Source organism: Periplaneta americana, chromosome 16, assembly GCF_040183065.1.
Source record: "Periplaneta americana isolate PAMFEO1 chromosome 16, P.americana_PAMFEO1_priV1, whole genome shotgun sequence".
Lineage (NCBI taxonomy): Eukaryota > Metazoa > Arthropoda > Insecta > Blattodea > Blattidae > Periplaneta > Periplaneta americana.
In genome coordinates, this window is record NC_091132.1 from 176,234,129 (window position 1) to 176,257,803 (window position 23,675).

The following is a 23,675-nucleotide window of genomic DNA, read 5'->3' on the forward strand; positions in this document are numbered from 1 at the left end:
TTAATTGTTTTAACCTAAACTGTATTTTTAAAAACTTTGTAATGACGTGTACATTCATGTAGGCTAAATGGTAATGAATTGAATAAACAAACAAACAATCAATCAATCGAAGTACGACCTCCTGCGAGAATAATCTCTCCTTCAATGATACTAATAGCAACTACCTTACTATAATAATATCAGCCACTGCAAATGGCACTGGTGCTGCTACCTAGATGACAGGGCATAGCGAAACCCATGAAGCAAGCTGTAATCAACTGAAATAGAGATTGTTCCTAATATTGTAAATATGGTTCTATTAATCAGAGCTAAATTAAAATATCAGGAATTATATGTGTGCTGTTTATATCTGCTACAATTACGGCTTTAGAAATTGCTCCAAATCGTATTTTCCATTTCTAGTGGTCATGAAACATAGGTGAGCAACATTCTTTAGTAGGCTTAATGCCTTCGTCTCTGTGTTGCCCAAGAGTTTCCTTTTAATATAACAAAGGTAATGCACTTGTAAATTTGTTGTAGGCTAAATAATTTAAATGTTCGTATACTTTCCAACATTTCATCGGCATACTTCTGAAATTCCTTAAATCCAGTTTTTTATGAATGTTGCAATAAGTGTATATCATTTCAAAATGTTCCTACTGATAACACCTGATAAGTCTGCAAATGTTTCAATATTTTATAAATAAGTTATTAGCTGGGTTATAAAAGAATAAGACGTTATATTGCTATCTTGTACAATTTCTTCAAATGCGTTACTTTATTGGTGTTTTAAAATAAGTGAACTATTTTTTCATATAACTACAGGTTGCATTCATTTACAATTAAATACAGTTCACATGGTATTCAGAACATATTTAATTGTTTATTTGATTTTTAAAACTGAATTACATTAATCTATTTTTATTTCTAGAACAATTAAGAATTTATTTTAATTTAATCACATAGGCCTATCAAGTACATATATGCAGCCCAGTATTTGGTATGCCGCATGTCCGAAAAAATATTGTGTTCCAACTTAAATATTTAGCAGTCATGATGTGAAAAAAGTAGCAGGCATCTACGAAGTTGGAAAATACGGAACATTTTCAGATCGATTTTTTTCCCTCAAATTTTGCTTATTAATTATCATAATATTCAGCTTCGATATTATATTAAAATACCCCACAAAATTTCTTCAGTCTCTCATATACTACATAGGTTGGATAAAACGTTATGGCAACACTGCTGTCACGTGACGATGGTGCGTTCGAGAGCTGCCAGCTGTGTGGACATGAACAAGGACTCTTAGATGAGTTAGTGCAGCCAGCGGAGACAGTACTCTGTCAATCTACTGCAGTGTGTACAACGTCGACTTTCATAGGGATAGTGCGAGTGCCCTAAGACCACGTTTACAAAACTAGAGCAATGTTCCTGGATCAAAATTGAAGTGGCACGAGGTCGTAGTACGCAAGAATGTTTGCAGGGACTGCGTGAAGCATGTGCCGATGCAGCGTTGCCATATTGCACAGTGGCACAATGGGTTAAAGCATTCCGGGAAGGCCGTTCAGGACGACTCCGCATGGAGGACAACACAGTTCAATTCCTTGCTTCACTCTTGGATGCTGATCGCCGATGGACTGCGCGTGAGTTAGCAGTGGAAGTCGGACTATGTCACAAAACTGTGCTCCACATTCTGCAAGACATTCTGGGTCACCGCAAAATTACAGGGCGTTGGATACCCCATGAAATTTCCGAGGTTTAACAATGGCACCGCTATGCAGACGCACAGGCCTTGTTGGACCGGTACCAAAGGAAAGATGACGATTTTCTTGGACGAATCGTCGCTATGGACGAAAACTGGGCTCGCTCATACGAACTAGCCAAACTTGAAACATCAATCAAATGGTTCTTCTCGTCCGAAGAGAGTGCGCCCTACACAAAGTGCTGTGAAGGTGATGTTCATTGTGGCGTATGACACTGATGGGGTAATGCTGCACCACGCTGTACCTCCAAGGCAGATGGCAGACGCGACTACTGCAGATTTCTGCAGCACCACCTTCGTCCAGCCCTCAGGAGAAAACGACGACACTTGGTGGTACAGAATCCCATCATTCTTCATGATAATGCAAGGAGTCACACCGCTGCTGCTGTCAAGGACCTCTTGCGTTGCTGGCAATGGGAGATTCTGGAACATCCACCGTACTCACCCGATATGAGTCCATGCGATTACGATCTCTTCACCAAAGTGAAAGAACCACTGCGAGGGACCCGGTACAATACCAGAGATGAACTTATCCATGCTATAGGGCGGTCAATACGGAACATCAACAAAGATGGACACGCTGATGGTGTACGACGCCTTCCAAACATTTGGCAAAAGGTAATAAATAAGGGGGCGACTATATAGAAGGTACGTAAATTTTGTACCCCTGTGAATAAAGCCATGTCAGAAATATCGAACTGTTGCTATTACTTTTTATCCAACCCAAGTATTCTGCATTAGTACCTCACGTTTCAAACAAAATTCCCGTAACCGCTATAATATTGTTTGTATTTGTGGGCGTAATTCACACTGCTCTGTTAGACGTCAGGTCCGCGAGATTTCGCACTTGTCAATGCTGCTAGTATACAGTATTATTATAGTAAGGTATTTGCTAAAGTGCTTTCTTATTTGTGTGGTCCAAGGATCCCTAACAGTCACTGCACAGAAATTTGCACCTGAATCTTTCTATAAAACTTCACTAGGCCTCCTTAAATTACAGTCCACATCAACATGTGTCATTACTAGGGAGCGGATTTTTATGTGCTAAAAAATTTAAATATATTTATTTTTCATGTGCTAAAAAGTACGAAAATATTTGCGAAAAATAAAAAAATATATATATTTTTTTTAAATATGACAAAAATACCTTACCTAGCTTGGAAAAAAAATGTTACTAGGTACTCACCAACCACACTTGAGTGCTAGTAGTTGGCCGAGAATTGCAGTAACAACAAAGGTCATCTCCAAATTCTCCATCACAAATGCATGCCGATTATCTCTGAACAACGACTTATACTGTGAAAACGATCTTTCCACATCACAGGACGTCAGACGTGCATATTTAAAGAGAGGAATGTCACAAACACCGTCAATTTCATCTACAGGCACACCCTCCAATACTTGAGCAACTTTACACATTACGAGTATATCCACTGTTTTTCCGAAACACATTCTGCAATTTGTCCCTAAATAACTGTGCTTCTGAACCTGGTAGCGAGTCTAGTTTAATTCCTACGGCACGCACCTCCCTGTTTCAGACAACAGGTTTTTTGATATTTCGCGTTTTCTTTATGGTGTCACACAAAAAGCTTAGATTTCATAATAGGAAAGCTAAATCGTTTTTTAAACAACCATCTTTCAGTATATGTTGAAGGATATCGACTGACGAAGCCCGAGGGAATCATAACAAGACGTATTGCCTTACTTGATGGACATGAGCGAGAGGGGAGAGATTTGTTTAAATTAAATATGTTCATACCCGAGCTCTTATCTGTTGTGTTTCACAAACAAAGCGTGGAATTAAATCATCTTCAGCAACAATAAACATTCCTAATTATGTGTTGCAAGATCTCTCCTCCTTGTCCATGTTAATTTATTCTCTAATAATAACACTGATATGCTGCCTAGCAGTTCTCAGAACTTGAGGCGATACAAAAATGGATCGCGGATACACCACACAGCGCTTAGAAACACGAAGCAACCAAGAATTCTTAAAAAGATAAAGCACTTCTGAGTGACATAATGATTTAGTTTTAAAATGTTTAAAAGTTCTTATAAAAAAATTATTTAAGTAAAAAAACTCCAAGATTTATGTGTTTATAATAGATTTCCTGAAAATATGTATTTACATAATTTTTTATGAAAATATGTGTTTTTATGTGAAATAAAATTCGGGTTTTGAACTTGAAACTTTATGTTCGGAATTTTTAACTTTGTTAATTGTGTTTTATCACACGCAAAAATAATATTTAATTACATAGGAATCCGCTCCTTAGTCATTACAGCAACAATACATCCATTCCTTACGAAGTACAGCAGACGAATAGTTGTAGGTTATATATGTTTATATGAACTTTTTTCCTTGTTCTGGTGTGACGAACATGACCCCAAGGTTTGTCAAAGTCTTTCTGAAACACCCTGTATATACAGCTTTTTATTAGTAATAATTTAACCTGTGTGTTCGTGAATTTGACGTCATTTCGTCATATATATATATATATATATATATATATATATATATATATATATATATATATATATATATAAAACTTGGGTAAATACTTACTTACTGCAAAATAAAGAGAAAATTGATATTAATTAGTGGACATCATCAGCTGAGTTGTCTTTTATAAATTTACAGGGCTCATGAAATAATATTGTACAGACTATGGTTATGTCGTCCAAATGGAGAGCGAGGGAATAATGCCAAAAAATAGTTCTGGAATGCGAAACTTTGTAAAAAATACTTTAAATTTTATTTTATTATTCTTTGGGTCTCGATACGCATTTGTGTGGATTATCTGTTTCGGACCTTTTTTTTTTTTTTTTAATTTTTCCAAACAGTAAAGCCAATGACAAGTAATTAGGCCTACATGGCCATTCTCGGCTTCATCTTCATAACTAGCATCCCTAACATCTCGACGCTAATAAGATCGTATTTGGTTTGCACCATAGAATTTGCAACTGAAACGATACCTTAGCCTATACTATATTATCTCACCTTAAAAGTTGCAGGTAGATCATCCACTCGCCAATGTCACGAGTATTGTACACTTTTATCACTGCAAATGTGGCGCTGGAAACCAATTTTCAACACTTTCATCACAGCCGCAACACTTTTCAATTCTTACTTCACTATATTTATGGCATTATCACTACAATAACACATTCATTGTTGCACAGAACACACACTTAACGACGCAGTAAATGTAATTCAGAGAGAGCCACATTTTCTCCTCGCCATCACGATCCTCTTCACTAGATGACTCCAGACACGCCGTGTAGCGAGAATACCAATATCTGCAAACGAAATGAAGCTAAACGTGAGGAATGTTATAACACGCGTGTAGTATTATGTTACAAGTTAGCTTAGGTTACATTAAGTCTGTATTATGTGGATGGTTAGGTTAGATTCGGTTTATTTTATTTATTTATTTAAATTTAAATATACAGAATAAAGAATATAATTACAAACAAACAAGAGAAATAGAAATAAAATAATATAAACAATATAAAAAAAGGAGATACAGTAGTATTAACAAAATTTGAGACCGAATGAGCAGCGCTCGTGTTCGGTCGCAGTTCAGATATAATATTAATAGGCATATAAGAGAATATAAAATAAAATAAAATAGGAAAGAGAATTAAATTTACAGTTATAGAAATTATATAATACAATATTAATATAAGAGAAATATAGAAAATAAAAAATAATAATGATAAAAATAAGTAAGTAAAATAAAATAGGAACTAAAATTTAAATTACAGTGGCAATATAATTATATAATATAATATTAACACTAGAGAAGAATAATATCGCACGTGAAAAGTAGGACTATATATTTTTTCCAAAATTATAGAATACAAATATAATATAGGTTCATTAATTCATAAACATAGGCTATAAATTTATTTAATCAAATTGAAGATATTAACACGTTTCTAATTGTCTAATTAAGTGTGTAATATTACAACAGGTATGTAGTATTATGTGACGCTTTAGATTACGTGTATAGTATTATGTGACGGGTTAGGTTAGGATAGATGAGGTGTGTACTATCTCAGAGGTTGGGTTAGGTTAACTGTTAAGTTACACAAGGTGCGTAGAGATTAGGATAGGTTAGATTAGGTGTACAGTATTGTCAGAGGTTAGGTTAGGTTAGGTGTGTAGTATTATGATAGGTTAGATTAGGTGTGTACTATTGTCAGAGGTTAGATTTGATTAGGTGTGTAATTTTTAAGTAGATTATTTTACGACGCTGTATCAACATCTTAGATTATTTAGCGTCTGAATGAGATGAAGGTGATAATGCTGGTGAAATGAGTCCGGGATACAGCAGTGAAATTTATCCAGCATTTGATCAAATTGGGTGGAGGGAAAACCACGTAACGTGCTCCGACCGAGATTCGGACCCGGGCCACTTGGTTTCGCGGCCAGACGCGCTAACCGTTACTCCACTAGTGTGGCTAGCCGTGTAGTGTTTTCAGAGGTTATGTTAGTTAGATTAGATGTGTAGTATTGTCAGAGATTAGGTTAGGTTATATTAGGGGTGTAGTATTATATGAGACGTTAGACTAAGCGTGTAGTATTGTCAGAGGTTAGGTTAGGTTAGAGTAGATGTGTAGTATTGTCGGAGGTTAGGTTAGATTAGGTGTAGTATTGTTAGAGATTAGGTTAGATTAGATGTGTAGTATTGTCAGAGATTAGGTTAGATTAGATGTGTAGTATTGTCAGAGATTAGGTTAGATTAGGTGTGTAGTATTATATGAGACGTTAGACTAAGTGTGTAGTATTGTCAGAGGTTAGGTTAGAGTAGGTGTGTAGTATTGTTAGAGATTAGGTTAGACTAGGTGTGTAGCATTGTCAGAGATTAAGTTAGATTGGGTGTGTAGTATTGTTAGAGGTTAGGTTAGATCTGTAATATTGCCAGACGTTAGATTAGGTTAGATTAAGTGTATAGTATTATATGAGATGTTAGATTAGGTGTGTAGTATTATATGAGAGGTTAAATTAGGTGTGTAGTATCATATCGAGATGACGTTAAGTTAATAAAGGTTAGGTTAGATTAAGTGTGCAGTATTATATGAGAGGTTAGATTAGTGTGTAGTATCATATGAGAGATGATGTTAAGTTAGGTTAGATTTGGTGTGTAGTATCATATGAGAGATGATGTTAAGTTAGGTTAATAAAGGTTAGTTTAGATTAGGTGTGTAGTATCATATGATGTTAAGTTAGGTTAATAAAGGTTAGGTTAGATTTGGTGTGTAGTATCATATGAGAGATGATGTTAAGTTAAGTTAATAAATGTTAGGTTAGATTAGGTGTGTAGTATCATATTATGTTAAGTTAGGTTAATAAAGGTTAGGTTAGATTTGGTGTGTAGTATCATATGAGAGACGATGTTAGGTTAATAAATGTTAGCTTAGATTAGGTGTGTAGTATTATATGATGTTAAGTTAGGTTAATAAATGTAAGGTTAGATTAGGTGTGTAGTATCATATGATGTTAAGTTAGGTTAATAAAGGTTAGGTTAGATTTGGTGTGTAGTATCATATGATGTTAAGTTAGGTTAATAAATGTTAGGTTAGATTAGGTGTGTAGTATCATATGATGTTAAGTTAGGTTAATAAACGTTAGGTTAGATTTGGTGTGTAGTATCATATGAGAGATGATGTTAAGTTAAGTTAATAAATGTTAGGTTAGATTAGGTGTGTAGTATCATATGATGTTAAGTTAGGTTAATAAAGGTTAGGTTAGATTTGGTGTGTAGTATCATATGAGAGATGATGTTAGGTTAATAAATGTTAGCTTAGATTAGGTGTGTAGTATTATATGATGTTAAGTTAGGTTAATAAATGTAAGGTTAGATTAGGTGTGTAGTATCTTATGATGTTAAGTTAGGTTAATAAAGGTTAGGTTAGATTTGGTGTGTAGTATCATATGATGTTAAGTTAGGTTAATAAATGTTAGGTTAGATTAGGTGTGTAGTATCATATGATGTTAAGTTAGGTTAATAAAGGTTAGGTTAGATTTGGTGTGTAGTATCATATGAGAGATGATGTTAAGTTAGGTTAATAAATGTTAGGTTAGATTAGGTGTGTAGTATTATATGATGTTAAGTTAGGTTAATAAATGTAAGGTTAGATTAGGTGTGTAGTATCATATGATGTTAAGTTAGGTTAATAAAGGTTAGGTTAGATTTGGTGTGTAGTATCATATGAGAGATGATGTTAAGTTAGGTTAATAAATGTTACGTTAGATTAGGTGTGTAGTATCATATGATGTTAAGTTAGGTTAATAAAGGTTAGGTTAGATTTAGTGTTTAGTATCATATGAGAGATGATGTTAAGTTAGGTTAATAAATGTTAGGTAAGATTAGGTGTGTAGTATCATTTGATAAGTTAGGTTAATAAAGGTTAGGTTAGATTTGGTGTGTAGTATCATATGAGAGATGATAAGTTAGGTTAATAAATGTTAGGTTAGATTAGGTGTTTAGTATTATATGAGAGGTTAGATTAGTGTGTAGTATCATATGAGAGATGATGTTAAGTTAGGTTAATAAATGTAAGATTAGATTAGGTGTGTAGTATCATATGATGTTAAGTTAGGTTAATAAAGGTTAGGTTAGATTTGGTGTGTAGTATCATATGAGAGATGATGTTAAGTTAGGTTAATAAATGTTAGGTTAGATTAGGTGTGAAGTATTATATGATGTTAAGTTAGGTTAATAAATGTTAGGTTAGATTAGGTGTGTAGTATTATATGATGTAAAGTTAGGTTAATAAATGTTAGGTTAGATTAGGTGTGTAGTATCATATGATATTAAGTTAGGTTAATAAAGGTTACGTTAGATTAGGTGTGTAGTATCATATGATGTTAAGTTAGGTTAATGAAGGTTAGGTTAGATTTGGTGTGTAGTGTCATATGAGAGATGATGTTAAGTTAGGTTAATAAATGTTAGGTTAGATTAGGTGTTTAGTATTATGTGAGAGGTTAGATTAGTGTGTAGTATCATATGAGAGATGATGTTAAGTTAGGTTAATAAATGTTAGATTAGATTAGGTGTGTAGTATCATATGATGTTAAGTTAGGTTAATAAAGGTTAGGTTAGATTTGGTGTGTAGTATCATATGAGAGATGATGTTAAGTTAGGTTAATAAAAGTTAGGTTGAATTAGGTGTGTAGGATTATATGATGTTAAGTTAGGTTAATAAATGTTAGGTTAGATTAGGTGTGTAGTATTATATGATGTTAGGTTAATAAATGTTAGGTTAGATTAGGTGTGTAGTATCATATGATATTAAGTTAGGTTAATAAAGGTTACGTTAGATTAGGTGTGTAGTATCATATGATGTTAAGTTAGGTTAATGAAGGTTAGGTTAGATTTGGTGTGTAGTGTCATATGAGAGATGATGTTAAGTTAGGTTAATAAATGTTAGGTTAGATTAGGTGTTTAGTATTATGTGAGAGGTTAGATTAGTGTGTAGTATCATATGAGAGATGATGTTAAGTTAGGTTAATAAATGTTAGATTAGATTAGGTGTGTAGTATCATATGATGTTAAGTTAGGTTAATAAAGGTTAGGTTAGATTTGGTGTGTAGTATCATATGAGAGATGATGTTAAGTTAGGTTAATAAATGTTAGGTTGAATTAGGTGTGTAGGATTATATGATGTTAAGTTAGGTTAATAAATGTTAGGTTAGATTAGGTGTGTAGTATTATATGATGTTAAGTTAGGTTAATAAATGTTAGGTTAGATTAGGTGTGCAGTATCATATGATGTTAAGTTAGGTTAATAAAGGTTAGGTTAGATTTGGTGTGTAGTATCATATGAGAGATGATGTTAAGTTAGGTTAATAAATGTTAGGTTAGATTAGGTGTGTAGTATCATATGATGTTAAGTTAGGTTAATAAAGGTTAGGTTAGATTTGGTGTGTAGTATCATATGAGAGATTATGTTAAGTTAGGTTAATAAATGTTAGATTAGATTATGTGTGTAGTATCATATGATGTTAAGTTAGGTTAATAAAGGTTAGGTTAGATTTGGTGTGTAGTATCATATGAGAGATGATGTTAAGTTAGGTTAATAAATGTTAGGTTAGATTAGGTGTGTAGTATCATATGATGTTAAGTTAGGTTAATAAAGGTTAGGTTAGATTTGGTGTGTAGTATTATATGATGTTAAGTTAGGTTAATAAATGTTAGGTTAGATTAGGTGTGTAGTATCATATGATGTTAAGTTAGGTTAATAAAGGTTAGGTTAGATTTGGTGTGTAGTATCACATGAGAGATGATGTTAAGTTAGGTTAATAAATGTTAGGTTAGATTAGGTGTGTAGTATCATATGATGTTAAGTTAGGTTAATAAAGGTTAGGTTAGATTTGGTGTGTAGTATCATATGAGAGATGATGTTAAGTTAGGTTAGATTAGGTGTTTAGTATCATATGATGTTAAGTTAGGTTAATAAAGGTTAGGTTAGATTAGTGTGTAGTATCATATGAAAGATGATGTTAAGTTAGGTTAATAAATGTTAGGTTAGATTAGGTGTTTAGTATTACATGAGAGGTTTGATTAGGTGGGTAGTATCATATTAGAGGTTAGGTCTACATTAATACTTACCAAATTATGGTTGTGGCGGGTACATCAGTGCCGCCCTTTTGAAGAACTCGCACAACAGACGAGACCTGGGGAAGTTCGACTTGAATATGTACTCTGCAAAGTAGCCCTCCAAGTGCTCCTTTTTTCGGCCGAACACAGGCATCGAATTCTTGATAGATCGCAACTTCATCTCGATGTCCTGAGTGTGTATCGGCAAGGTCTGTCCCGCTGGGCACGTGAAGCTATCCTCGATGTGGATCTCCTCGCTGCCGGCCGTGTCAACAATCGCCACGGAATGGTCAAGAAGGAGCTGCTGGAAGTCTTCATTTTCCAAGGCGTTATAAGCTCCCCAGCAGTCTGACACTATTGTCGTCCCAGGAAGAATCCACTGACTGATTATTTCTACCAACGTTTCCGCGTTTCGGTTCTGTACAGGCACCAGGAAGAAGTTCCCAGCACTTCCGCGTTCTACACCGCAAAAAACCCACTGCCCCTCAATGCGTTTGTCTCTGTTGTAATCTGGTGGTCCAAATTTGCTCTCATGGATCTCCACTAAATTTCCAGGGCCTCCTATCTGCCGCCTGTTGTCGTACACCCAACCCAAGCACACCTCCCGACAGAAGCTTGACCAGTCTGTAGCAGTTTTGTCCGTAATGTTGGTTTCTTCCCGTAGTACTCTGTACCTAGGATTTGGTAGAAGGCACCAGAGAGCACAGAACTTCAGAATTTGCTCAACGGATAACTTGCTTCCGCCGACGAAAGTACCTTGTCGAGCACTGCGTTCAAAATTACATCTCTGTGCCTTGCCGTGACGATTGTTGCACCTGTAATAACACTTGTCGTTCCTCCCTATTACCAAATGTCTGATGTCCCCACACGTTGGGCACGCCACTGACTGCCGGAAAATACCGTGCGATACCAGAAAACCCATCCATTCTACTGGATTTCTAAGAGTTACTGCGAAATCCATAAGCTTCATATCACATCCAGGGCACGCCGTTCTAGCTTCAAACCTAAGACCAGAAGAAATGTATTTATTTTTATTTTAGTAGGTTACTTTACGACGCTTTATCAACAGCTTTGGTTATTTAGCGTCTGAATGAGATGAAGGTGACAATGCCGGTGAAATGAGTCCAGGGTCCAACACCGTAAGTTACCCAGCATTTGCTCATATTGGGTTGAGGGAAAACCCCGGAAAAAACCTCAACCAGGTAACTTGTCCCGACCGGGAATCGAACCCGGGCCACCTGGTTTCGCGGCTAGACGTGCTAACCGTTACTCCACAGGTGTGGACGAAGAAATGTATGTTAGTGTTTAAGATGAGGGGTAGATAGCCTTTACCATTCTTTATTTTAATGTACAGACCAGAGTGCTGCATTGGAGTTAAATCGCTCGCTTGAACTCGGTCGAGTGTCGCACCCTCGAGTGAGATAAGATCGGTCGTGATACGCTCGTAATGAATAGAAGCACAGTACAAGGTCATCTCACCGACATGTCTTATCTTGTATGGAAGGCGACAGATAAGATACACATATGTTTTGCTCACACAGTAAAAATAGGGCTTTATTTTCTACGTTTATGACAAACGTTTAATGGAACAGTCAATGGAACGTATCGAAACTGGAACATGAAGTTATGAATAGTCGAGTGTCGCACCCTCGAGTGAGATACGATCGATCATGATACGCTCGTAATAGAAGCACAGTACAAGGTCATCTCACCGACATGTCTTATCTCGTACGGAAGGCGACAGATAAGATACACATATGTTTTGCTCACACGGTAAAAATAAGGCTTTATTTTCTGCGTTTATGACAAACGTCTAATGGAACAGTCAATGGAACGTACTAAAACAGGAACATGAAGTTATAAATAAAATAGTATTAAAAACTTCGATATACAGTTATTATTGCTAATTAATAATTATTCAATATTTGATTTACCACATATATATGATAGGGTCCACGCCTGTGAAGTAACGGTTAGCGCGTCTAGCCACGAAACCAGGTGGCCCGGGTTCGATTCCCAGTCGGGACAAGTTACATGGTTGAGGTTTCTTCCGGGGTTTTCCCTCAACCCAATATAAGCAAATGCTGGGTAATTTACGCTGTTGGACCCCAACTCATTTCACAGGCAATATCACCTTCATATCACTCAGACGCTAAATAACCAAAGCTGTTGATAAAGCGTCGTAAAATAACCTACTGAAAAAAATATATATGATAGGTCCATATAGTGTTCCGCCTATATACTGCGACAATGTAGAAACGTTTTACAAAATATTATTGATATAGCAGTAGATTAATAACAATATTAGTACAGAGATAACGTCACAGAAAATATAATAAAACGAATAATCATGCTGCACAACTGTTACAGGCGCAAAGATTGATGCACTAATTATTAGAGATTATTATTATTATTATTTATTATTATTATTATTATTATTATTATTATTATTATTATTATTATTACTAGAAAACTTGATACAGTTCTTGCATTATTGTGATTGTGTTCTCCGTTTATAATAATTACATTTACACCCAATAACATCTATCAGATGTGGCAAAAACAAAATCACTCCTGTGTGGGGGGGAAAAAAAAAAAAAAAAAAAAAAAAAAACACACACATTTACCTACAAAATTTATATTACGTTTTAAAGCAAGTTTTGAAGTTGTGCTATGGAGAGGTTAGTTAAACACTGCAAAGTTTTGAGATGATAAATATCTACAATGTTACTACACAGTTCATCACTGTAACAAGAACGAATGTCTAATGCTCGGCTTATACCGTTCGAGGATTTATCGCTCGTGACAATTTTACCCATCATGCATGAGCGCTACCTATTGGATTATGCTATGAACTACTTGGCGCTCGAGCGAAAACATCCGATGCAGACCTCTGCTACAGATATCTTGGTATCTCATATATTAAATTTGACGATGGCAAGGATTATTTATAGTGGACAAATCCAAGGTGAATGTTTCTCACTTTTTCCTTCGCCATTCCACCAACACTCTCCACCACTTCATCTTTTTTATCAGCTCCAAAAATTGATCATCAGCTGTGATTGTGAGATGTTAAATACACAATTCTCCACAACAGAAGTTCCTCGCATAAGAAACTAAGATAATTCTATATTTTGCCGTTATAACACATGCCTACCTAAATTGTAAAGTTTCTAGCAACGAGTTAGAATGAGAGAGATCGCACTTTTCGTTGTTACAATAGTTTCACAAAAACTACTGTTGTTACTATGTAAATGACACTCAGACAATAAAATCTCTTTACTAAGAATAAGCGGATTTGGCCCTATTATGGCGCTGTATCAATTAAATTTGAAGAAAAGCGATAAACAAAAACGACTACTGGCTCGTGATCAGAGACATTTGCATTCGCTAGCAGCCACCCGAAAAAAAAAAATCACATAGTAACAAAATCACTAGTACCTGCTAACAGCGATTAATCCGAAATTGTCACAGTTCAGAGATTTGACTACAAAACGTTATCATGCCCCACATCTCTTCCAGAAACACATCGCAACTAAAGTGTCTCTGAAATGTGTTACACGTGAATGAGTTTCGGCAGTACTCCATTCAACGTAGGTCTTGTCAGATATAATAGCAAATACCTCACTATAATAATACCGGACAGCTGTATTCTAGCAGCATTGGCGTGAGTGCGAAATATCGGGGACCTGACATCTAGCGCAGAAGGATGGAATTACGTCCACATATACAAATATTAACATAGCGAGATTTGGACTATTGTTTAAAACGTGAGTTACTAATGTGGAATTATATAAGATACACGTAAGAAATGTTGTATAATATTTAATGTAAAATTATTATCTTATATCAAAGCTGCATATTATGAGAAATTTGCATACTTCATATTACTTTCCGTAATTAATTGTTACATATTTTTTCTTTGGTTTACCGAGACAAAATCAATCTGATATTAGGAACGAATTTACAGTAATGTTTTATATACGCATTGCTGACAACTGCAAAGATAAAATTGATAGTAATATGATGCTTGTCATAATTAGTAAAGGCATGAGGAGAACAATAAAACTTAATTTGATAAAACCTTAAAATCCAATACATTTTAACTTCTATTTATTTATTAGGTCTAAATAAAAAAAATAATAATTTGTATTTTTCTATCAACACAAAGAAGGAATTAGGCCTACTATAAAATGTTGTAGACTTACGTTTTATGAACTGTCGCAAATCGAAAGTACGATTTGGAGCAATTTGTAATGCTGCAATTGTCACAATTATAAACAGCACATATACACCCTGATATTTTAACACTAATACTAATTCATAAAACTATTAACAAATTAACTAGGCCAGCAACAATATACATTGCAGTTGATTACAGCTTGTTTCGCGAGTATCTCAATCCCGGCAGGTAGGTAGCAGCACCATCGTCGTTCGCACGTAAACTGCTAGCTGTCCTGTATTATTATAGTAAGGTATTTAATGATAGTGTAACCGTGCATTCCTTTTGAAATAACTACAGTCCGCAAAGTATTTCCCAATTACTACACTAGTACTGCTTTTTGCCTGTGACCACACGTGAATGTGTTTTTAGGTTACTGGATTCTGCTTTCGTCTTCCCACACACATCGCGTATATGGCATTTAAGACTTCCCTCAAACGAGAAACGTTTACCACAAACATGACAATTCAAAGGCTTTTCGCCGGTGTGTAAGCGTGAATGCCATTTAAGATTTTCCATTCCCGCAAAACTCTTACCACACACGTCACAAGTGAATGGCTTCTCGCCTGTGTGCACGCGTGAATGCCTCTCTAGGTGAGCAGAGCACGAGAAACCCTTTCCACAAACGTCACAGGTCAATGGTTTCTGGCCTGTGTGTCCATATGAATGTATATCAAGACTTTTCGAGTCCGAAAAACACTTTCCACACACGTCACAGCTGAATAGTTTCTCGCCTGAGTGTATTTGTGAATGCATATTGAGATTTTCCGAGCTCGAAAAACACTTTCGACACACGTCACAACTGAATGGCTTCGTGTTTCTGTGAACGCGTGAATGCCTGGTGAGATTTACCCAGCGCGAAAAACACTTCCCACACTCATCACAACTGAATCGCTTGTCGCATTTGTGTACCAGGCCATGGGTTTTAAGACTTGCAATGTCGGGAAAACACTTTCCACAAACGTCACAATCGTATTTCTTCCCGTCGCTATGCACATCTTCTTGTTGTGGAATATTTTCGCAAAATGTTGCAACTCCACTATTATGGCTGACTGCAACACTGACAATTATATGTGCCATTAGTGGAAAGAATGTCTAAATCACGAGTTAGCAATATGGACATTATATGCCATAAGCACTCCAATATATATCAGAAATTAATAGTGGATTTGCACACTTCGTTAATATTGTAGCAATAATCTAATTTCATTTCTTAATTATAAATATCAATGTAGTAGTCAAGAGTTCTTAGTGAATAGTGGTCCAAGACAATTGATATAGGCTACGGTAATAATGTTATAATAAAATTAATAAATACAAACAAAACAAAGGTGAATGCGAAATTCATAAGTAATCTGTAATATATTATAGCATCAAAATAAAATGAAAATTACAATAAAGAGAAATGTTTGTAAGAAAAAAAATATATATCAATTGTGAACTAACTGAATTGATCGAATCTGCAATTATGGTTGTCGAATAATAATAATAATAATAATAATAATAATAATCGCTCTAGAATTGGTGGTAGTAGTAGTAGTAGTAGTAGTAGTACTAATCACTCTAGAATTGGTAGTAGTAGTAATAATTATAATAATATTAATATTATTAATAATAATAATAATAATAATAATCCGAGGCTTCTGTTGAGACTTGAAACCAATGTAAAAATGACGCTCAATGGGTTGCTAGCCCAAAGAGGTGCAATTGGTGGGGTTCCCACCTGGGATCATAAAAAAAAATGAGGACCTAATGCAAGAACTTCAAATAGAACCCATTATGCAGTTCATCAGCAAATATCAACTTCAGTGGAAGGGTCATCTCGAACGAATGAATCGATGCAGAATTCCAAAAGCACTGCTTCATTACCATCCATATGGCAAAAGATTTCTAGGCCGTCCAAAGAAGAGATGGACTGAAAATTCTAGTTTGAGACCGTAACAGGCCACTTGGCCTAATACTTGTTAGGAAGATGATGATGATGATGATGATGATGATAATAATAATAATAATAATAATAATAATAATAATAATAATACTTACTTACTGGCTTTTAAGGAACCCGGAGGTTCATTGCCGCCCTCACATAAGCCCGCCATTGGTCCCTATCCTGAGCAAGATTAATCCAGTCTCTATCATCATCCCACCTACCTCAAATCCATTTTAATATTATCTTCCCATCTACGTCTCGGCTCTCCTAACGGTCTTTTTCCCTCCGGCCTCCCAACTAACACTCTATATGCATTTCTGGATTCGCCCATACGTGCTACATGCCCTGGCCATCTCAAACGTTTGGATTTAATGTTCCTAATTATGTCAGGTGAAGAATATAATGCATGCAGTTCTGTGTTGTGTAACTTTCTCCATTCTCCTCTAACTTCATTCTTCTTAGCCCCAAATATTTTCCTACGCACCTTATTCTCAAACACCTTTAACCTATGTTCCTCTCTCAGAGTGAGAGTCCAAGTTTCACAACCATACAGAACAACCGGTAATATAACTGTTTTATAAATTCTAACTTTCAGATTTTTTTACAGCAGACTGGATGATAAAAGCTTCTCAACTGAATAATAACAGGCATTTCCCATATTTATTCTGCGTTTAATTTCATCTCGAGAATCATTTATATTTGTTACTGTTGCTCCCAGATATTTGAACTTGTCCACCTCTTCAAAGGATAAATTTCCAATTTTTATGTTTGCATTTCGTACAATATTTCAGTCACGAGACATAATCATATACTTTGTCTTTTCGGGATTTACTTCCAAACATATCTCTTTACTTGCTTCCAGTAAAATTCCCGTGTTTTCCCTAATCATTTGTGGATTTTCTTCTAACATTTTCACGTCATCCGCATAGACAAGCCCTCTCTGTTATTCTGAACTTTCCTAATGGCATACTGTAGAGCAAAGTTAAAAAGTAAAGGTGATAGTGCATCTCCCTGCTTTAGCCCACAGTGAATTGGAAAAGCATCTGTCAGAAACTGACCTATACGAACTCTGCTGTACGTTTCACTGAGACACATTTTAATTAATCGAACTAGTTTCTTGGAAATACAAAATAATAATAAATAATAAGTAATAATAATAATAATAATAATAATAATAATAACAATAATCATAATAATAATAATAATTTTTTTTCATTTATTGAGCACGTCCCAACAAGTGGAACTGATATACCTAGGAATTTTGCTTCACAGCAGCACATCAGCTCAGCACCAGTAGTTGTAGTAATGGTATTAGTAGCGGTAGATCATGCATTGCCGATAGTGATAAGACATTTCATAATATCGAATCATTCACCTGAGCAACGTTGTAACCAATGTAAGATTAACATAGAACTGCATTATGTCTGTTATCCTGCATGCGATGGGAAACTTCCTTTTTTGCCTAAATCAATAGTTGGCACCATTACAGATTTTTTAAATTATTGCTCATTAGAAGAACATTATAATTTTTGCAAGTTTTTTTCCCTTGTGTAAAATTTGCTTTTTGTTGATTGCAACGTTGCTCGGGTCTAAAATTCAATTTATACCATTTGAGACCGCAGAGTATACTGATATTTTCAGACAAACAATAATTACGTCCAAACAACTAACTTATTCGTTAAACCAAGCCCTTTAAATATAGAATACAATCTAAATTTAACAGAAGATATACTAAAATCAGAAGTAAATACTGAAATACCAAAACAATTGTCTTTAGAGAGAATTAATATTAGGTACCCTCCACAAAACTGGCTTCATTTATACACTGACGGATCCTTGATCTCCAGAGAACAAGGTGCCGGTGCAGGTGTTATGTGCTGTCTCTTCTCACTTTATAGATCTCTTGGATATGGAACAACAAGTTTCGATGGAGAAATCATTGCAATAAGTGAAAGTCTCAGGAATCTTCTATGCCACATCAATAAATTTTAAAATGCAGTTATATTGTCAGACTCCAAAGCACCTATTCTATCAATAGCCTCTAAACAGACACCTTCATCTCAAACAGCAGAAATAACTAAAATGCTCTCTCAATTAATATCACTCAATAAAAGAATTGTATTCCAATGGATACCATCCCATTGTGGAATCCTGGGAAACGAGAATGCGGATGCTTTAGCAAAGAAGGGCAGCACTGCTACTTACAGACCTGTTACTAAATCTACGTATTACTCTGTGAAGATTTATTAAATCTACATAATTAGACTTCAACAAACAAAATTTGATAACACAATCCCAAGGGAAAAAATGGAACTCTCTGCATCAAAATCCACAGTTAATTCCCGATTTACCATGAAAATCGTCTGTAGCTGCATTTAGATTGGCAACAGGCCATGATTGTTTGGCCAAACACCTGCATAGAATTGGAATATATCAGTCCCCTAACTGCCCATTGTGCAACTCAAACCAAGAAATGGATTCGGAACACCTCAAAATCTGTGCTTCAGTGGCTGGCCATGATAATATCTTTGAAAAATATTGGAGTGCAAGAGGTCAAATGACTTTATTGTCAAACGCCTGGCATTAGAAAACAACAAAAACAACAACTAACTTATTTGTTTTGTCATGATTTAAATAAAGCGGTGAAACAAGGGTTGATGTAAGGACTCATAGATTTCACTCACCACTCAGTTAAGACTTCATCGTCTTGTGCCGATACTTCCAGTTTGACTTCCTCCATTGGATCCAACTTACAAGACTCTTTCTGTAGGAGAAAATTATGTAAAATAAGGATGCAAAATATTCACGAATGACTACAGGATGAACAAATTGAAAGATTCGGAGCAACAATTGCATTCCCTGGTCACCCGACTGTAGCAGCCATATCAGTCAGTAAATAACAGACAGAGAACTACCGACCAACACACTTCATAAACTGCACTCACCTCAGCTTCACTCTTCACGATGGGAAAGTCTCTTGGCTCTGCAGTTTCGTCATATGTCATCTCTGATTTCAGTTCGTACCAATGGTCTGTACGTTCTATCTTCATTCCAGTGACATGCAAATCTAATAAATTTCCGTCCTGCAAAACACAGAGCAAAGTAATCGGGCAATACGTAACATATATTCGAAGAGAATAGGTGATGATCCAAAGAGCTATAACTGAAAATCAAGTAGCACACGCGAAAATAAAGTAAGGGCTAAGAGTGGAAGTGAAAGTGATGCCATAATTGGAAAGTGCTTAGGTCAAGAGATGAAAAAGACTGCGAAGATGTAGCGGGGATGGGGAATTTAGAATACAGTGCAACTCCACAAATAGACGCTCACTCTCCTATATTTCACGATACAAGGTAAGTCAATTTCAATTAAGATTGTATAGTTGGCAGAACTGGTGACAAGAGAACAGCAGATCATAACACACTACTGCCATTTAGCTGAATATTTTTAATAATACAATTTCAAGACAGTTTCGCATTTTCGTAAATAAATTAATATTTTATTGTATTAGCGTACCAGTACTTTATTTCTTCTAATATTTATATATTTTCCTCTAATCGTGTAATAGTGAACTAAATCTCACGAGTTTTGATTTTCTCTAGAGAAATCAAAACTTCTAATGAGATTAATATAAAGAAATGGCTGAAAAAATTTTAGTTTTGTTCCTTGAAATTGAAGAAATTTGATCCCAATTAATGTCACATTTCGTTCTGCAAAGGATTTTTAAATATTGATGCACTGTGACAGCCACGTAAAGGTTTATTGCAGTTCGCGTAATGCGAGATATGGATGAGAGAACGAGAAATGCAGACATATCACACGCAATTGCTTCTAATAGAAATTTTATTTCTTGTATGTAAGTTTAGTGGCTACTACTTTAAAAATTAAAGTGGGAGGGAACTATTTCTAATTGGTTGAAGAAAATTCTTGTAGTACGACAAACGAAGATTTTTTTAATGATTAATTAGAGTTGTGTAACGTAAGATAAGTTTTTTTTTTTTTTGTTTTGTTTACCGAATATTTAATTCAAATGAAATCGAAGGGTTAAAAATATTTTCAATTTAGTTCGTTTAACATAAAATGAGGCTATCGTATTTTTGTTTTCCTTTACAGTTATAATTAGAGCTAGGATTTTGATGAAATTGCATCCTTTTTTCTAGTAAGCCAGAAACATAGCTGCTTTAGTATTTATATGTTATGTGATAAACTGAGTGTATTAAGACATATTTGTTAGGGCATTTTTTTAATTTTTTGCCTGTTTCAACTCATGAGAGCATTTTTTGTTTAATTCGGTCTTTTTTTTTAGGCATTTTTATTTAATTTTGACGATAAATCCCCATTATTAATGTAAAATGTTCATTTCACTTGATATTTTCTCTACATATTTTGTTTATTAATATTCATTATTTTGTATAATTTTTAATCGTTTTTCTACACAAATATTGTCATTTTAACGTAGTACACCCTATGTAATGGATCAGACCAACCACCCCTTCAATATACGAGTAGACTCCTCTATACCTGCTAGTTCCGGATAAGGGTGGCCTTGTGGTGGACTACATGGAAAAACTACACCAGGTAAAATAATTAATTAAAGTGTACCACTTAGAAAAAATTGTGTAAAATTAAATAAATTTAAATGTTGGTATTAGAAATCAATTTAATTACTAGTCTAAATATTAAGCAATGCTATTCTCCTACTAAGTCAATTTTTAGGGCATTTCAAGGCCATTTTTGAAAGAGTTTTAGGTCATAAATGCATTGTTTTTAGGACATTTTTTCATGATTTATAGGTCATCAAAATCCTAGCCGTAGTTATAATGTTTTAAAATTTTCTTTTCATAACGTACCCTAAGGGTCATTCTTGTTTACGTCGTCTAGAATATTCAACTGAGAGCACCGGATCGAATAATCATTGTTACCATAACAGATATCACTATATTCTGAAGGACTAAAAATTAATCTTTAAATAGATTCTTCGCTCAACAATGCATATTACACTGGAATCCCGGCCACCAAGTCACTCAGTTGAGTGCGTGCCTTGTATAATGGCAGTTGACTTAATATATGAAGAGTTCGCGGGAAAAACGATGAATGTCACATTTCTGTTAAGGATTAGATAATGATCTAATTGAGTCTATAACTGCAAGATGTAGTGCTGTTTCTATAGAAAATAAAGGAAAGGATTACTGTATTCGTGGTGATAATTCTCCTTTTTACCATTTTTCATAAGAACAACATTAAATTTCGCAGTGATCCATTGAATTAGATAATGACATCACCTTAAGAAAACTGTGACATTCGTTTTTCCCGCGAACTCTTCATATGTCAACATATATGTTGAAAAACGCTAGAGAGGGATTCGATCCAGTGGTGGGATTGAACTTCGGCGTAGCTCAGTGGTTAGAGCATTTGGTACGTAGAACCATGGACCCGGGTTCGATCCCCAGCGCCGCAGCGAATTTTTCTCCTCTAATAATCACTGTTACCTTAACAGATTTATTCCGTAGACCGAAAATTAAGCTTTACGGGCTATTCCATATGAAATCGATCAGTAAAAAACCTCCATTTTTTATACGGTACTCTAATTTTTTCCCTATTTATACAAGGTGCTGAAGAGAGTGCATTTTCAAAAATACGCTATCGAAAGACAAACTGTTTTCGTACTATTGAGCGACAAATTTAGCGTATTTTATAAAAGAAGCCTTTTTCAGCACTCAGAACTCTGGAATCATTTACTGCAGAACATTGGACGAGAGCTTATTTTGAAGCTGACATTTGGTAGGTTATGTTAAGAAGTAATCCTCATTTTTATTGTACACAGAGAGACAGATAATCTGACTTTACTTACTGTTAGCTTTTTGCCCATTTGTAAAAATGTAAAAAATATTGAGAAAAACCTTGCATTATTAAGAGGGATTCGGCATTGTTTGCTTAGTGGTACGACAATAAGTTTCGGGGATATTAAATAAATTATTTTCACATGCCTAGACTTCAACGGAGCAGTACCGCACGCACTGGCCGAGAATTGAAGATAAGCGAGCGTTGGGCGTCATTTTACTCCTGTGTTTATGAAAACCTGTGATAAAGCTAGCCCAGCCATGCCCTGCTAGACGTAACATCACGTGTTTGTCTCCTGGCCTTGCTTGCCTAGGCTAGCTCTCGCCTCACAGTCAGCTGGTTAGTTCACGCGCGTAATTCAATACTTTATCAATGTGCCATCAGTAAAAAATATGTGTTTATTTCTACTTTCAATGCGGAATCTAACTATATATTTTTAAAGTATTTTTTCGGTGGCAAAGGCGTCTTAATGAGGAAAAATCTAAATTTTTCCATTTCCGTAAAATGTAAGAAAATCTGTTAATATGTCAATATAAATTTTAATTTCTCAGCATCAAAATAAACCATGATTTTGATCATTGGGTGAAAGGGTTTCGGAGCTACAACAGTTTAAAGTTGCTAATTTTATGAAAATACGATAAATTTAAATATTTTTAATTTAAACACTATGAAGTACTGATGCCTCAAACTTTGCACAAAGCATTGTATCACAGTTCTCTACGTACAAAAAAAGTTTTATTGTATTCAGAAATTGTAAGGTCAATTTTCTCTATATTTCGGTCGATTTGAGATGGAATAGCTCTTACGTAGATTCGTTAATTTTGTTTTATCACGTGCAATAGTAAATATTTGACTACAAAGGAATCCCCTCCCTAGTTCAAATGACGCATTTAGAAAATAAATAGTGACTGCTCTTAATATACCTCAGGTAAAGGCTTCTTCTCATCTGCTTCAGCGTTACCACTAGTTTGTATAGCAAGTGGGTCGACATCAGGTTCCATCTTGATCACATCCATTACGCCTGAAAAGAGAGATAAAGTAACTTAAATTTACAAGCACATTGTACGCTATTTGGATACAGTTACTAGCTAGGTAAATAACAATTCGATATCTGTGTATTTCTACGAGCGCGCGAACCCATACAGATTAAAGGCTGGTTCACAATAAAGCGGGAACGGAAACGACGAGAACGAGAACGGAAAAAAATGTTAAAATAAACGCACTTAAATATGAGCGTTCACAATAGTTAATTGTGAATGCTCACATTTAAATACATTTATTTTAACAATATTTACGTTGAATAATTTCGAGGGAAAAATTGTTCCGGAGCCGGG

The 23,675-nt window shown here is 35.0% G+C and overlaps 1 protein-coding gene across 2 annotated transcripts in view; it reads right to left on the reverse strand.

Annotated features, from left to right (window-relative positions):
• Positions 1-4,271: 4,271 nt before the first annotated feature.
• The window catches only part of LOC138692028 (zinc finger protein 235-like), a 28,658-nt gene continuing 9,254 nt past the window's right edge, over positions 4,272-23,675 (reverse strand). Inside the window, exons 2-6 of one of the 2 annotated variants that reach the window (XM_069814837.1) lie at positions 23,265-23,362; positions 19,448-19,585; positions 19,187-19,266; positions 10,363-11,354; positions 4,272-5,041 (exon numbers count right to left, since the gene is read on the reverse strand). In XM_069814837.1, coding sequence (XP_069670938.1) covers positions 10,367-11,354; positions 19,187-19,266; positions 19,448-19,585; positions 23,265-23,357 — 1,299 coding nt within the window. In that variant the 5' untranslated portion in view covers positions 23,358-23,362 and the 3' untranslated portion in view covers positions 4,272-5,041; positions 10,363-10,366. Of the gene's footprint in view, positions 5,042-10,362; positions 11,355-13,088; positions 15,633-19,186; positions 19,267-19,447; positions 19,586-23,264; positions 23,363-23,675 lie in introns of those variants that run through there. The other variant, XM_069814838.1, reaches the window with a different exon arrangement.